Source organism: Drosophila innubila (genome assembly GCF_004354385.1).
Source record: "Drosophila innubila isolate TH190305 chromosome 3R unlocalized genomic scaffold, UK_Dinn_1.0 2_E_3R, whole genome shotgun sequence".
In the NCBI taxonomy this organism is placed as follows: domain Eukaryota; kingdom Metazoa; phylum Arthropoda; class Insecta; order Diptera; family Drosophilidae; genus Drosophila; species Drosophila innubila.
Genome location: NW_022995380.1, coordinates 14,547,161 through 14,562,056, shown reverse-complemented (window position 1 = coordinate 14,562,056; position 14,896 = coordinate 14,547,161). Strand labels below are relative to the sequence as shown.

The window sequence follows — 14,896 nt, the reverse complement described above, 5'->3', positions numbered from 1 at the left end:
GATAAGAATAAGATAAATTTAAGACAAAAACAAGAAAAATGGTCTATGGACGCAGCATTGCCGTGGGCATCTGCCTTATGGCCATTATAGTACTCTACTCAGCTGTGGTCTTCTATCTAAGTTTAGGTAAGTTACATGCAAAACTACATACGAGCATTATCTAAATTTATTTCAAGTCCTAAACCATCGAGAGTCTACTGATGATTTAGTATTTTAGGGATTTAAGAACGACTTTCACAAAAATGTATAGCCAAAACTTTTAGGAGCATGTTATAATATAATTTAAGCCTTTATTCGAAATAACAAACAGTTCGGTATATATACGAATAACTTCTATTCAGGATTTACTAAGCTCCAACAGCTGTTTAAATAATTAAATTTAATACTTGAATTCCTTAACTTAAATGTTCAGCAACTTTTTTCAAAATTGAAATTAAATCAAATTGCAAATAGCAAACGCCCATAAATCGATGCGCTCAAAAGAATTTGAAAGTAACCGGATAAAAAAGTGACTATAAAAAATACACAAACTTTGTCTAGGGAACAAAACAATTTACACATTCATTTCGAAAGCGGGCTGTTTCTTGATGTATTTTGTTTTATGAGTAACAAAATTTCATCGTGAATTTTTTACATCTATTTATGTATTACTTCGTATATCTATGGCCAATTTGCCTATTGATTTGCCATCCTGAGTGAAACAGAAAAGAGCACAATATAAATACTTGATGAATGGCATTTCTTCGCCTAACGTACCGTATGACGTATATGTCTGCAATAAACACGTAAATATGTATTATCATCAATGCAACCAGAAATTTATATTAAAGAATATGTAAGCCTTAATCCATGGATTTGAGCTTTAGCCTATACAGAGAATAAAAGGCAGCAGGCGTTAGCTGGCTAGACAAATTGAAATTGAAGTTGATGAAGAAAAGTGTTGATGATGCACAGCGCGTGAATCTGAAGGTGACTGACCATTGGGCTAAAACTATTCCTAATGACGCAATTTGCTCGCAAGTGAGCCAAGGTACTTTGTTGTCACATCAAAACAGTTGATGACTTATCATAAATATGATAAAGTGCGAAACAAATTGCCAAGTTTTCTCAAATAAAAAACTATTAAGAATTGTCTTTTGCAGGACTTCGAGGAGAAAGTTCTTAGAAATGCTAATTAATACACTGTCTTTGTCATGTTTTTGAATCAAATTGAATTTCTTGAATTGGAAATAGAAACATAAATAAAATCATTGAAAAATATTGAGAACAAAAGCGATTCAGCCAAATAAAAGCAATCAAAAGTTTTGCGCACATTAATTTTAATTGATTTGCTCTTTTCTCTGGGTTAAAAATCTATTGAACTCTTTTCTTGCGTATTGAATTGAAAAAAAAAACCAAATGTATGAACCAAGCAGTTTTAGTTCCGCTCAGTGCTGAGATTACTCATCCGCCATGTGGTTGACAAAAAGTTTTGGCTAATGTGGCGTATGAGCAATAAAAAGTTTTTGGTTTTAAGCAAATAAAATTCAACACTTTATTGTGATATTGAGGTCAAAATGTTGTTGTTGTTGTTATTGTAACTGTGGCAGTAACTCTTGTGATATTAATTATTTTCTACACATTTTCAAGGACCATGCCCCACGGGCAGCTTTGCCTGCAACAATGGCATTCAGTGCGTGCCGCAGCGTCAAATGTGCGACAAGAATCGCGACTGCACCGATGGCAGTGATGAGCATCCGGTCGAGTGTGGCAATCTCTATGGCAGCAAGGAGATTGCCGATAAAATTGTGCGTAATGCGATTGAGAAAAGGAAGCAACAACAACGCCTAATGATAGTTGGGGGGTCAAATGTCAGCGCCGGGGATTTGACATCGCCAGCGGGTAGCAGAATCCAACGCATGACCATACCGTGCGGCAAGTATTGATGGTAAATATTGCGGAAACAACGATTCTTACTTGTTTCCTATCCATTCAGCTATCACAACATATCCAGGCCAGTGTGCATGTGCTGGCGGCACAAGGCTCTATTGTGGCAAGTTCGCCATGTTGCGTCGCATGCCACGCATCAGCGCCGAGGTAACGAATCTATATTACATAGGAAACAATCTGACATTGCGAGAAAATCTTTTTGCAAATATGACGCGACTACAGAAGCTGTAAGTTCCACGAGTATATTCCCATATTTATCAGGATCTCATCCTTATTCCAATCCATAGCACTCTGAAGTACAACAACATATCACAAGTGCCACCAGGCAGCTTTAGTGGCTTGCTGCATCTGGAACGGCTTGAGCTTAGCCACAACAATTTTAGCAAATTGTCACATGTCATCTTTAAGGATTTGCCTAGTCTGCAATGGCTGTTCCTGGTCAAAAATCAACTCCGCTTCTTTCCAATGGAGCATTTGGCTTTAATGCATAAACTGGAATGGCTCATTCTCAGCCACAATCGCCTGACGCTGCGGAACGAACAGCTGTCCAAGGGTCCAGAGCTCCGTGAAATGTAAGTAAAGTTTTCGTTGGTCTCTTTTCCTTTTGTGGGACCGGGTAAAATGTCGCTGCTATTTGTTAAATTAAAAAAATAAAAAAGGACCAGTGCCCCACCCACTTTATGGGTTGTGTACTCGTTCAGTTGATGTATTCAAGCGTAAAATGCTTTACAGTGTCTGTGTCTGTCGCATCGTCTGTCTGAAACACTGGCTGGACCCTCTCGGTTCGGTTTGCTTCGGTTCGGTTCGGGGGCGACTATCAAGTGCAGTTGGGCATGTGTTCTACACATAAACGACAAGGTAGAGGGGCAATAGTTATCCCCATTACGATGTGCCATGGATGGCATAATAACAGTTTCGAGCTTAAAACGTTTACAAAGTTGCCAAAAAAAATATATATATATAAAAAACTTGTTTCTAAATGAAGAAATTAAAGCACATTTACAAACAAACCATATGATAAAATTGACAAAAAAAAAAAATAACAACATCCATCAAGTCAATTTATATACACGTACATTGTGTTCCATAAACCATATATAAAACATTTAAGCTACGCTTCCATATAATGTCTACGTTCTATTTCCTAATAGCAGCTTCTAACTAAGCAGCTCACTAGCTAAATAACTAAACAACCTTCATCTGTCAGTTGCGCACTCAGGCACAAATACAACGGGCTTAGCTCAGTTCCTTACTTCCTTACATAGTTTTATTCTAGTGTGGCCTTGCAGTGGGGTGCTCTAATCTTCTTAATTTGCTCAAGCCTAAACCATAAATTAAAGTGTAAAACGCTGAGAAGGACAGAAAACTGATAGAGGGATTGAGTATCGGAGCTGTAGTATATCTAAATAAAAACAGAAAATAGTAGTTTTTTTTTATATTTATTCGTCAATCCCATTTTTTTATAAAAATAATAAATATAATTGCTTAAAAATTGATTAATTAATAACAATTTGAAAGAGTACACTTGTTTCGTTGTAGCATAGTTGAATATCTCTCTTGATTTTGTTTACTCTCATTGTTACTGCACTTTATTTTACAGCTATTTGGATCACAATAGAATCGAATACATTGGCGAAAAAACGTTTGCACAATTGGATAATTTAGCGTTGCTGTAAGTAAAACAAGACACCCTACCGTACACTATCAATCCTATCACATTACGCTCTGTGTTGCTTTTATACTCACGCCACTTATACATTTGGCCGTTTCTTTTGGTGTTGTTGTTATTATATTTTTTATTTTTATTTTAAATGGTATTGCCTTCTCCTTGACTCTGGGCGCAAAGTGTCGAAAAGTCTATTGAAATATGTTGTACTTAGGTTTTATGGTGCGTATGCGTAATTTTTACTCTTGACTGCATTTTGCTTTCGTTTTCAGCTGCGCTATCATTTGCGCTCCTACAAAGATTTATATGGGTTACATTTGCTTCAATCCCAGTGGCACATTGTCAGCAAAAAACAAATCGAGAAGAACTTCAAACAAATTGCGCATACGCACCGTTGACATGATACTAACTGCAACTTGTCCCCCCTTCAAATGATATTGAATTCGACACCTAGACGCATGAATTTATGCGCCAATAAGCATAAATTTGACTTTCAATTGTTTACACATAGCATATGCTAAGCAAATATTTAAACGTAAATCGAGTCATGCAAATTACGTTAGTGGGCGTGTGTGTGTGTAAATTTGGTCATATATGTGTGTGGCAATTTGAAAACATTTATCAGGCATCTTCGTCTGCCCGGCGCACATAATCATTAATTTATGCATCAATAGCTGACAAAATAAGTCAATGGTTCGTCTGGACACCCGGCGCGTTGGTAAGTGAAAATAAATCAACATCCCAAATTGCCACACGTAAATAAATGTGTTAGGACACCCCCAATCTGAAACCTAAAACGTTTAGCTGACACGCTGCGTATACGCAATATTTTGCTAGTTTATCTATGCAAACAGTTTGATTGAAAAAAGATGAGGTCTTCATGAGGATTGATCACTCTCTCGTTAAAATTTACATTTTAATTTAAATTCAATAAATTTATTGCTAAAATTAGTTTATTAAATGTTCTTCTTCATTATAAAATGTTTGTTTATTTATTTTATTTCTCAGCGACCTGCAGCATAATCTTATCACACATATACATATAAAGGCCTTTGCTAATCTAACGTCTATACTGGATATGTGAGTATATTAGACAACTAAATATGAAACTGTCACTAATTTCGACTCAATGCGCTTTCTTATTAACAAATTTTAATTAACTAGTCGGAGTGGGATAAATAATTAATAATGTTAGGGAAGAGAAGTCTGCACTTTTTGTTAGAAGAATGCCATAATCATAAAAAAATTACATTTAAAAAATTAAGTAGGAATTTATGTTAGAGCGAAGTTGACTAATTTCCTGACACACACTTTAGTTCAATGCCAATATACAAATAGTGTTATTTGTAGTTAATTGTAAACTAAATCGACTTAATTTTCAATTGTCTATTTTACGATTGTGGCCACGCCTACTTATATTCCGAATTTATTACATAAGTTATTAGCCTAGCCTTTATGGCTGGCACATAGAAAAGATAATTCGTGTACAATCTATAAGAGAGAAAACTCTGAAGTCGCTCATAAAAATGTTGATAGCTTTAACGACGAAAAGAAAAACAGGCAGCACGTGGCGTATGCTTAATAAAGATGAGGCTATAATTTAAATCTTTGAAATGATAAATGATTTACGACCATCAAAAAAACTACACTTTAAGGTAGTACTTTTCTGCATGAGATGCGAATGTATCTTAAAGCTGCGGCCAAGTTAAAACCGCACAATTTATGGATTAGATTTATTTAGCATGTCGTTACATGTCGTATCTGGTCTATGCTTGCACATAAATACATATATCAATATCATATTTAATAAAGGACGATGCCGACGAAGAAGTCTGGCATCATGCTGTGGCATTCATAAAAATCTACAAATCATACACACAGATACACACACACACACACACACAGGCACAATATGATATAGTTGGTGTTGTTGTTATTGTTGTCACTTGACCAAAATCGGCACACAAAATGTTTAAGCAAATGTATTTGCTGCATTTGTAGCTTTTGAGACGCTGTCTGCCCCTTTGACTTTTGCCATGGGAAATTGACGCCTTTAGGCGATGACAACAACAACAATAACAGCAAATAAACAAACAGTGTTATGGGCAAATAAAAATGCAAATAAATTTGTATTTTATGTGAAAACAATTTCGATAAAAGCAGCGCCTGGTTTGCCACTGCTGATGGACAACATGAATCCGGATTTGATGTGTCTGTGTAGTCCTGCTCCTGTTACTGTTGCTAGTTCTGTTCCTGCCACTGCTGGTCCCTCTGCTGTTGTCTCTAGCTCATAATGAAGGAGTTTATTGAAATTTGCGCTGCTTTTGGTCTTTGGACAATATTATCCCTAAAGTCATTGTTAGCTCCAAGTAAAATCCTTTGAAATCTGAATGCCATGAAGTTGATGATGCTCTAACCCCCCAGGCAAAGGCACACCCCGTCTGTGTCTGTGTGTGTGTTTGTGTGAGTGCGTGTGTGTGTGTGTGTGTGTACTTGCATGCAAATAATGCGCTTGCAAGCGTGCTGTGAATTTTTGAGCAGCAAACAGCGTCGAGTTCATAAAACAAATGTGACTTTTATGGCACAACGTTTTGTATCTTTCAGTTACGCAGCTTAATACCACTCACATGGATGTAGCAGTATTTCAATGTGCGTGTGTGTGTGTGTGTGTGTTTCTTATCATGCTGCTCACATTTCTGCTGAGTTGTTGTTTATTTACTTGACCAGCCTGTGCTCCATACTTACTGTGGACATCAAAAATCTCAGTACTAATTTGATTTCTGTTCCAAAACGCACTGACAGCTTATTTTGAGTCTTGTTGCTCCTTAATGTATACAGGGTGCTCTGGCTGTACATGAAATCAGTGCAATGACGTTAATTGCGGCAAATGATTGTAATCCCGATGTAAACATGGCGCACGCGAGGACATTGCTCGAAAGGGATTCAACAGCGGAACGTGCCATTTCCACTGATTGCCTAATACCAGCATTTAATTGTGTAAAATGACAGCCAACTCGCCGAAGCAATACTGTTTGTTAAGTTACACGTAAAGAGCGTATCAGAGATATCAATTATAAAGTTTGGTTGATGAGCTTATAAACAATATTAAGAAGTAACTGCCTGTTGATAATAGTACTGGTAGTAAAATTGCAATTAAATATTTAGTGAAACATTTTGAGCTGCTAATTATGTGATATTAAAATAGCATAGTGGTAGTGAATTTCCAAACTAATAACATAATAGGGAAATTTCAGGCATATTTTAAGTGATGGTGGAAATGGACCGTATTATATTTATAAAAATATCTCTCCGATAGTTATCAAAGACATTAAATATATAAAATAGAGGGGATACTGGGTATAATTTATATATAATATTTTATTAATATTATGTCAATAGCAATAATATTGAGGTATAGAGTATTCACACAGTTGGTGGGCATTTCAGTTTTAATTTAGAAATCTGTTAGTGACATTGCACTAATATAACTATTTGCATGTATTTGACATGTTCTTAAGTGCGCATTGACCGTTACACTTCCTCCCATATTCTGCTCTGTTTGTTTGAGCGGGGCGAGGGCGAGGGCGTGGACGTGGTTGTAAGCAGAGGCGTGGACGCTTTACAGATGCTTAACATTGCCTACTTTCGTGCGCAGACAACCACAGAGCGAGTTGAATCATTATATTGTATGACACGTGGGTGTGTGTGCGTGTGTGTCGTAACAATGGATATTACTTCCTACTTATTTGGGGTACTTATGTATTTTGGGGCTTCTGCCAGCAACTTGTTGCTCTAATGGCCTAAGAAAATATGTTAATTGTCGTCGGAAATTGTCAAATGCTCAACAGCTGGTGGGCCTTTTGTACCCAGCTATTAAGTAGAGTATTTATGCCATGTACAACCGCATGAAGCCTGTCATTGTTGGACTTAAATTCTTGAAATTTACATAAAATTGGTTGATAAGCCTCATTTTGAAATGTGTGGGGCTAGGAAGGTTGTTGGTACGGGGACATTTTGGGAAATATCAAAAAGCAATTTATGCTTTAAGTAAAACATTTACTTTATGGTTAAGCTACTCCCTCTAGAACACAATGCAACTTTATAGCTGGCAAGCAATTACCAACCAGAGCCGGAATGGGCACAGAGGGGAAGAGATGAGGCGTGGCGCATTGTCTTTGTGCGGCAAGCCATAAAACCAAACTGTTTTCAGTTGACGCTGGCATTGATTGACCAGACAAGTGCAACGAATGGAGCTAAACAGTATCAACATCAGCTGCTGCACTTCACATTCCCTTAGAGATGGAGACGAAGGCGTAAAAGGATGGACGGATGGAGCTAACGGGAAAGATGCAGAGGACACGGCTGGAGCCAATGCTGCCTTTTGCCCAACCCAGCTGTCTGCACGCTGTCATGAATGATGCGCTTTTTCCTGTTGCTGACCAACTTACATACCGTAACTCCCCTTCCTCACACGCCCCAGCCTGTCTCCCAATCCTCCTCTGATGCAAACTACATTTGTGTACTGGATGCGAGTCAGTGATTTATATTATGCGCTCAGCTATTAAATAAGAATTTTCGTTATTATGTCTGACATTGTTGAGGAGTGTGCTTTTATTGTGCGACTTTTAAGGCATGCGATTAGCACTAGAAACAACTTTTTAAAGGCATTCTCCACATAGATACATAGATACATACATAGATTTAAGTGTTGAAAGCGTCGCCTTAGGTTTCTTTTATCAGCAAAAAACGTAGCCCCATTATTTGGAGCTTATGCGGTGTATGCGCAATCTTATTCATTGTTCTGCACTGTTCTCTACTGTACACCCGTACACGTATTCATGCATTTTGTTTTACAGCCGCCTCGTTGGCAATCCCATTAAGGAATTATCTGGCAAAACATTTCTGTATAACAAACGTCTCGACGCGCTGTAAGTAAAAAATGTTGCAAATAGGGCAAGGCTCATTCGTTTGGGGTTAAGAGTTAACTTAAATTTATTGTTATGAAATGAATTATGTCTTGTCCTTGGAGTTGATTATTTATTTAAAATGTTTACTTTAATTAAGAGCTGCTTAAATTTTAATTCAAGTCTGTAATACAGATTCTAAGAGAAGCTTTTCAAATTGCAGTGTCTTAGTAAAATGTTGATTAAATTTAACTTTGAAGCTTTCATTTAATAAAAAAAAAGAGTTTTTGCTGACTATTGTGATTAACTTTTTTAACATTTAAATTTAAATTAAGAATCCTGTATAGTTTAGATAGATTTTTCATTTTAAATTTAAATTTTAGTGTATACATAGCATCAAGGAAAAATCTTTTTATTTAACAAAAACTTTAAGCCTAAACATTTCCGAATATCTGAGTCTTTCCCTTTAAATTTTCGCCGCATAAAATATTGAATCTGTAATCTGCACAGCTCGCTGGCGCACATGCCTCTGCCCATTAATCGCAACCTGGTGGAGTCATTGAACATATCCTTTTTGAATCTGACCGGAATAGAATTCGATCGTATTGACTTTAATGCCATAAATGAGATGCGCAAGCTACAGTATATCGTCTTCGATCGTTTCTATTATTGCTCAATGACGCCAAAATTGCAGTTTTGCAGCCCCAAGACAGATGGAGTAAGCTCTTTGGAGGATCTTCTCACCAAGCCATCGCTGAGGTACTCCACCTGGTTCATGGCCACGCTTTCCATAGTTGGAAATTTGATGGTGCTGTGGGGTCGTTTCATCTATCGGGATGAGAACGTGGCTGTTACGATGGTGATAAGGAATCTGGCATTGGCTGATTTACTGATGGGCATCTATTTGGCCATTATAGGAGTGCAGGACTTTCGCTACAGGCATGAGTACCACGAGTAAGTATAACATTTGCTAATTTTCAACATACAAATTATTTTATTTTGTCAATTGTTTTCACTTTTCTTGATTTTAAGTGTCGTTAGTGCGGCTTGAAAAACCAATTTTTTTTTTTTTTTTTTGTGGAATATTTAAGGATTGGTCATTTATTTAAATGCAATAAAATTTAAATAATTAATTGACATCGTTGTAGAGTCGCACATGAATGGATCAACTCATGGCAATGCATTGCAACTGGAACTCTGGCGGTTAGCTCCTCGGAGGTGTCCATGCTGATACTGGCCTTTATGTCGCTGGAACGTTTTCTGCTCATTGCGGATCCGTTTCGAGGCCATCGTAGCATCAGCATACGCATCATTTTCCTCTCGCTCTTTTGCATTTGGCTGACCGGCGTTGGCTTGGCAGTGACCCCAGTCCTCATCTGGAGGTCGAGCACACAATTCTATGGCAAAAACTCCGGCACCTGCTTTCCACTGCACATTCATGAGGCCTATTCGGTGGGATGGCAATACTCGGCAATTGTGTTTCTAGGCATCAATTTATTGCTACTGGTAATGATTGCCCTATTGTATACGGCACTGCTGATCTCCATATGGCGGACGCGTAGTGCCACGCCCCTCTCGCTGCTGGACTGCGAGTTTGCGGTGCGTTTCTTCTTCATTGTGCTGACCGATGTGCTGTGCTGGGCACCCATTATTGCCATGAAGATCTGGGTATTCTTCCAATACAATATATCGAACGATATTTATGCCTGGCTGGTCGTCTTCATTCTACCGCTCAACTCAGCTGTCAATCCGCTGCTGTATACCTTTACCACACCCAAATATCGAAATCAAATTCTGCTGCGCGGCTGGAAGAAGATAACGTCCCGTAAACGCACCGATACCGGACACGGTAATGTCGCCACAACCACAACTGGCACCGCTACGGGCTCCTCTCAACAGCCGGATGACTCCACCACCACAACATTCATAAAGTCTGTGCCATTGGCTCTCACCATGAGCCACTGAACAATGCGATCCATTTACCAAAACCTTATGCCAAAATCAGAAATATGTATGTTTGACCTTCTCATTTGTTATGTCTATATCCAATTCATATATTTGGATCAATATGTGTATTTATGTATCTATATGTGCATCCAAGTCATTGTTAACCAACCCAACAAAAGCGTGAAATACATTCAATGTGATATTTGTAAAAGATTTGTTTCAAATTATTATTAAAGGAAAAGACTGAAGCATTAAATGTAAACTAGACTCGCACAGTTGCATTACTTTAACATGATTCAGTGTATTCTTTATTCCCTAAGTTAAATTAAATTAAGAGGTCAAATAACTGTCAAAATGACATTCTACTTGAATATCGGTTCAGTTTTGATCAAGTTATGACAGTTTGAAGTTGGTCAGACTTTTTCTTAAACATTTTAAATTGTAACTATTTTTTTTTTCAAGGAACGTAGTCATTATGTGGTATATTATAAATGTGTTTAAACTTTAAATGGTTGTGTTAAGTTAATTGACAAGTCATTTATCTAAACTTAGGTGTCATTAGCAGCTAAACTTTCAAGGTGTTGGTCATCAATCTTGGCCAGAACCCGCTTTGAGCGCATTATATGAAACTTGCGCATCGTCTCCAGCTGTTCAAGTGTCAATTGCATGTTGTGCTTGCGATGTGCGTGCAAGCGAAGTCTGCAATGAAAATTAGGGATATGAAGATAAGATAAAATTGTTCATGGTTCGATTATATGACACGTTGAGAATACTTACTTGTACCGGGCCGGAAATCCCTGCTGACAGACATTGCACTCGAAAGGCATCTCGGTGTGAGTGCACTCATGATTACGGAGCGCCGATGAAGATGTGAAGAGCTTGCCACAGTCAGGAAACTCACAGAAGAAGCGAGAGCTGCTGTGCTGCACCTGCTCATGGATATTGAGATGGGATCGTTGCGCGAATTTGCGATCGCATTGATTGCAGTTAAATGGAAAATGCCCATTGTGATAACGCATATGCACTTCAAGAGCTTTGGCTATGGCAAACACCTTGCCACAGATGGTGCAGGCACTGCCCGATTTGTTGTGTTTCGTGTCCACGTGCACCTTGAGTGCCTGCTTGGTAAGATAGACGCGATCACAGAAGCTGCAATGGAATTGTGGACGATCCGAGAGATGAATCAGCTGGTGCTTCTGCATGTGGGAATGATTGCGAAACAGTTTGTTGCAAAACTGGCAGCTAAATTTGACGGAATATCGCAGTCGTGGTACAACGTCATTGACACTGACATTGGTGACCGCTTGAGAGGTTTCCGCTTCACTTGCTGATTGATCTGCTAGAAGTTCTACTGCTTCCGTTTCGCTAAGCGTCTCATTCACGGTTTCTGGTTGTTCATCCAACTGCAAAATAATTTCATTCCTAGCTAGCAAACGTTCATCGTTGAGCATTTCCGTATCGGTAAGCTTCTCATCAATCTCCCCTTGCTGATTGGCATCTTCTATTTGCTCATCCACAATATTTCGCATGTTTTCCAGTTGCTGGTTTGTCCGATTTACTTTTTTATAGAAATCATATGCCCACTGGAGCTCTACGCCGCAATGCTTACAAAGGTTGTTGGGCTCGTTTTCCGCGCACTCTCGCAGATTTTCCTTTGTGCATATTTCGTAACAATCGTAATATGTTAACTGTGCATCTTCGTCATATATGGCATTCATATCCAGCATCTGAGCGCGATGTGGCTCCTCGAGACAAACCCGGCAAAAGGTGCGCATGTTTTCAATAACAATTTCAGCGACTGCCACAGCCATAACCGTACGCGCGGTATTTTTTTCAAAACAAGAATAATAAACAAACTTCGACGGTAAAAAAAAAACCAAACACAGCTCTGCAGCTAGAGATGAGCAACTAAGTCACTGTTACCAGGTTCTTATTGAGCAACGATGGTAAAATCGATAGTTGTATGACTTTATAATTGTGTGGCATTAATTAAATTAAACTATTTTACATAATTTTCTGCATTTTTTATGGATTCTATAATGGTCACTGTGACAGTTAAACTTAATAACACTCATCACTAATTCTTATCGTTACCGATAACATAGAATAGTTTTGTGTTGGGGTCACACTGGCACCGGCTTATGTTTTGACGTTCAATCGGCAGTTTAAATCCCCGTCCAGTCGACATATAGAACAATGGAAATTAAGCTAAACACAACTGCAATGCCTGAATTGTTGCATCCAGAGGACGCTGAGTACATTTGGCTGCCAATTGTGGTTCTTGTGGGTGTTGTCATTCTCGCTGGCTTGGTAAAGTTACTCTCTCATCTTATCTGTATTGATGTTTGTACAACTGCATTTACATATGTAAATATGAAAACTACTTTAGGTTTATGCAATGTCACGAATCCGTTGTCCCCACAACTGTTTTCACTTCAAACGCAGAAATGCCACGCGCAGTGGGTACGTCAATGTCGATGAGGAAGATTCCGACGTATCCATGGTGGGAGCTGATGATATTGGAGAGCGAAATTCCATCACATATCTGCTCGATGCACGCCTGCACATATCTCCCGTTAGTACTGCAGTTCTTGTTTACATACAAGTAATAAATATATCTTTAAATATATTATATTTTTATACCAGCAGCGACAGGAACATCGGCAAACAGATGATGATGTCGCCTTACGTACTTGATAAACGGAGAACATTGAAGAGAAAAGACTAATAATCTCTAGATAACGAGTATTACATTACACACACTTTCATTTTATTGTCTACGTTTTGATATCAGCTTAAAGTTCAGCAGTTAATTTTAACTGCAACTAATTTCAATTATAGCTGGTCTCAGACTTTTGTACATTAACTAAAATTACATGCTTAATTAAGCCTTCAGTTATCTGCATTTGCCGCGCCTAAGAGTCGCGTTGTTAGGTCATAGAATCCAAAGAAGAACGCACCGCCCAGCGTAATCCAGAGCACGCGTGGCACAAAGCCAGCAAACAAACTGGAAAATGTATTAAATATAGGTATTAACACAATAAAGTCAAATAGATTTCAACAGCTTACCCGGTTATGCCACGTTCCACGTAAATGCCATGTAAAATGCTAGGTACATTGCGACGGCGTGTCAAGCTGTCTCGTTCCGCCAGCATTATACGTGTCTTGACCACATCCAGTGGAGTCGTCAGTCCAGCCGAAATGCCACCAGCAACTGCTCCACACAGGGCAACCGACAGGGGCGTCGACTCGAAGCCTGTCGTTGGCGTCCACTGTAGCTTAAAGTACTCCCACAAAGGAAACTGGATCAAGCTAAACGGAATCTCGCGCATGATTGTTGTACCGAATCCGCGATAAAGTCCCCGTCTCAACCCCTCTGTTCGATAGGCGCGCAACAGGATTTGCAGCGCCGTCTGGTGTTGCTTGTGACCCGACAGCGTTTGCGAACGTTGCTTGGCTATTTCCACAGGTACGCGTATGAGGCAGGCAAGCTGTTGGAATTGGAATTGAAGTTGCAGTATCAATATCTCCGGATCAACCGTGTCTGCTTACCACTTCCGCTGCAGATGCTGCAGCCATGTGAACGTAGGGAGAGTCTTTGGTATTGCTCGCTGAGCTTAGCAGCTGCTTGCCACACTCGTAGGCACAGAAGAACAATGCTGCTGTGGGTGCACTGCCAGCAGCCGCCGGCGCCAGTCCCTTGTAAATGCCACGAAATCCGCCGGCACGCCAGAAACCCAATTCGCTTTGTAGGCGCGTCTTGACCGTATCAATGGGGAATAGTGCAATATCCACAACAACTCCAGCAATGCCGCCAGCCTTCAAAAGCATAAACATTACCATACATATAAATATAATTTATTGTATTAAATTTCAACTTACGACAAGTGCATGCAGAAAATTTATCTTTGCAACCGGCTCCTGCATTTCCATTTGCACTGGAATGCCGACAGGTGCTAGTTCTGCTGCCATTTGATAGTTTTTGGATAATTAATCTGTTGTCTATTGTGTTATGGCCACATGCTGCACGACACTTGTTTTTATTTGAAAACAAACCTCCCAATACGCGGTTGTTAACGTAACAGCAACTGAGTGAAAACATTTTGCGGCACACCGAAGTGTGTCTACTCTTTGCTAGCTGCACGCATTACAATAATAATAATTAATATAATTAATTAACAAATTTGCTAAATATACGGTATAAGTTTATTTTCTATTAACTCTTTAATTTATTAAAACATTTAGTAATTCAATTGTAATAGATTTTACAAACAAGTCTCACTTTCGGAATGATCGCATTTAATACTCTACAACAGTGATGGGCACACTTATCGGATCGTTATCGATTGCTCACACAGACACGAGTCGACGCTTGTCGACTCAGTGCTGTGATAAGTCGATAAGATAGACAGGATAAAAGAACCCTGAAAGGAAAAAAGAGTGGTCAGAA

At 38.9% G+C, this 14,896-nt stretch overlaps 4 protein-coding genes across 5 annotated transcripts; 2 read left to right on the top strand and 2 right to left on the bottom strand.

Moving 5' to 3' along the window:
* The first annotated feature begins 38 nt into the window (after positions 1–38).
* On the top strand, positions 39–10,657 carry LOC117790572 (relaxin receptor 2). Its single transcript, XM_034630054.1, has 9 exons — positions 39–126; positions 1,630–1,914; positions 1,976–2,156; positions 2,217–2,501; positions 3,530–3,601; positions 4,604–4,675; positions 8,452–8,523; positions 9,010–9,453; positions 9,648–10,657. The coding sequence occupies exons 1-9, from the start codon at positions 39–41 to the stop codon at positions 10,462–10,464; spliced, it is 2,316 nt and encodes a 771-aa protein (XP_034485945.1). The 3' UTR covers positions 10,465–10,657.
* A 237-nt stretch (positions 10,658–10,894) lies between these two features.
* Positions 10,895–12,291, bottom strand: LOC117790573 (zinc finger protein 891). The gene is made up of 2 exons (XM_034630055.1): positions 11,224–12,291; positions 10,895–11,145 (listed from the first exon to the last, which is right to left on the bottom strand). Exons 1-2 carry the CDS (start codon positions 12,255–12,257, stop codon positions 10,995–10,997), a joined length of 1,185 nt encoding a protein of 394 aa, XP_034485946.1. The 5' UTR covers positions 12,258–12,291; the 3' UTR covers positions 10,895–10,994.
* Positions 12,292–12,559: 268 nt separating this feature from the next.
* On the top strand, positions 12,560–13,246 carry LOC117791852. 2 transcript variants are annotated; one of them, XM_034631754.1, is made up of 3 exons: positions 12,560–12,756; positions 12,836–13,021; positions 13,096–13,246. In XM_034631754.1, the coding sequence occupies exons 1-3, from the start codon at positions 12,643–12,645 to the stop codon at positions 13,141–13,143; spliced, it is 348 nt and encodes a 115-aa protein (XP_034487645.1). In that variant the 5' UTR covers positions 12,560–12,642; the 3' UTR covers positions 13,144–13,246. The 2 variants fall into 2 exon arrangements, with proteins under 2 accessions (XP_034487645.1, XP_034487644.1); XM_034631753.1 differs by having other exon boundaries at positions 13,093–13,149.
* An 88-nt stretch (positions 13,247–13,334) lies between these two features.
* On the bottom strand, positions 13,335–14,535 carry LOC117791851 (S-adenosylmethionine mitochondrial carrier protein homolog). Its single transcript, XM_034631751.1, has 4 exons — positions 14,329–14,535; positions 13,999–14,265; positions 13,516–13,937; positions 13,335–13,453 (listed from the first exon to the last, which is right to left on the bottom strand). The coding sequence occupies exons 1-4, from the start codon at positions 14,416–14,418 to the stop codon at positions 13,339–13,341; spliced, it is 894 nt and encodes a 297-aa protein (XP_034487642.1). The 5' UTR covers positions 14,419–14,535; the 3' UTR covers positions 13,335–13,338.
* Between the last annotated feature and the right edge of the window lie 361 nt (positions 14,536–14,896).

What these genes read in the sequence shown, in the direction of transcription:
- LOC117790572 (XM_034630054.1), top strand. Translation starts at nt 39, where the DNA reads ATGGTCTATGGACGCAGCATTGCCGTGGGCATCTGCCTTATGGCCATT. An exon ending in GGTCTTCTATCTAAGTTTAG is followed by an intron (nt 127 to 1,629) that starts GTAAGTTACATG and finishes CACATTTTCAAG; the next exon opens with GACCATGCCCCACGGGCAGC. An exon ending in TACAGGCATGAGTACCACGA is followed by an intron (nt 9,454 to 9,647) that starts GTAAGTATAACA and finishes ACATCGTTGTAG; the next exon opens with AGTCGCACATGAATGGATCA.
- LOC117790573 (XM_034630055.1), bottom strand. Translation starts at nt 12,257, where the DNA reads ATGGCTGTGGCAGTCGCTGAAATTGTTATTGAAAACATGCGCACCTTT. An exon ending in GGATTTCCGGCCCGGTACAA is followed by an intron (nt 11,146 to 11,223) that starts GTAAGTATTCTC and finishes TTTTCATTGCAG; the next exon opens with ACTTCGCTTGCACGCACATC.
- LOC117791852 (XM_034631753.1), top strand. Translation starts at nt 12,643, where the DNA reads ATGGAAATTAAGCTAAACACAACTGCAATGCCTGAATTGTTGCATCCA. An exon ending in TTGTCATTCTCGCTGGCTTG is followed by an intron (nt 12,757 to 12,835) that starts GTAAAGTTACTC and finishes AAACTACTTTAG; the next exon opens with GTTTATGCAATGTCACGAAT. An exon ending in CACGCCTGCACATATCTCCC is followed by an intron (nt 13,022 to 13,092) that starts GTTAGTACTGCA and finishes TTTTTATACCAG; the next exon opens with CAGCGACAGGAACATCGGCA.
- LOC117791851 (XM_034631751.1), bottom strand. Translation starts at nt 14,418, where the DNA reads ATGGCAGCAGAACTAGCACCTGTCGGCATTCCAGTGCAAATGGAAATG. An exon ending in ATTTTCTGCATGCACTTGTC is followed by an intron (nt 14,266 to 14,328) that starts GTAAGTTGAAAT and finishes ATGCTTTTGAAG; the next exon opens with GCTGGCGGCATTGCTGGAGT. An exon ending in CAGCATCTGCAGCGGAAGTG is followed by an intron (nt 13,938 to 13,998) that starts GTAAGCAGACAC and finishes CAATTCCAACAG; the next exon opens with CTTGCCTGCCTCATACGCGT.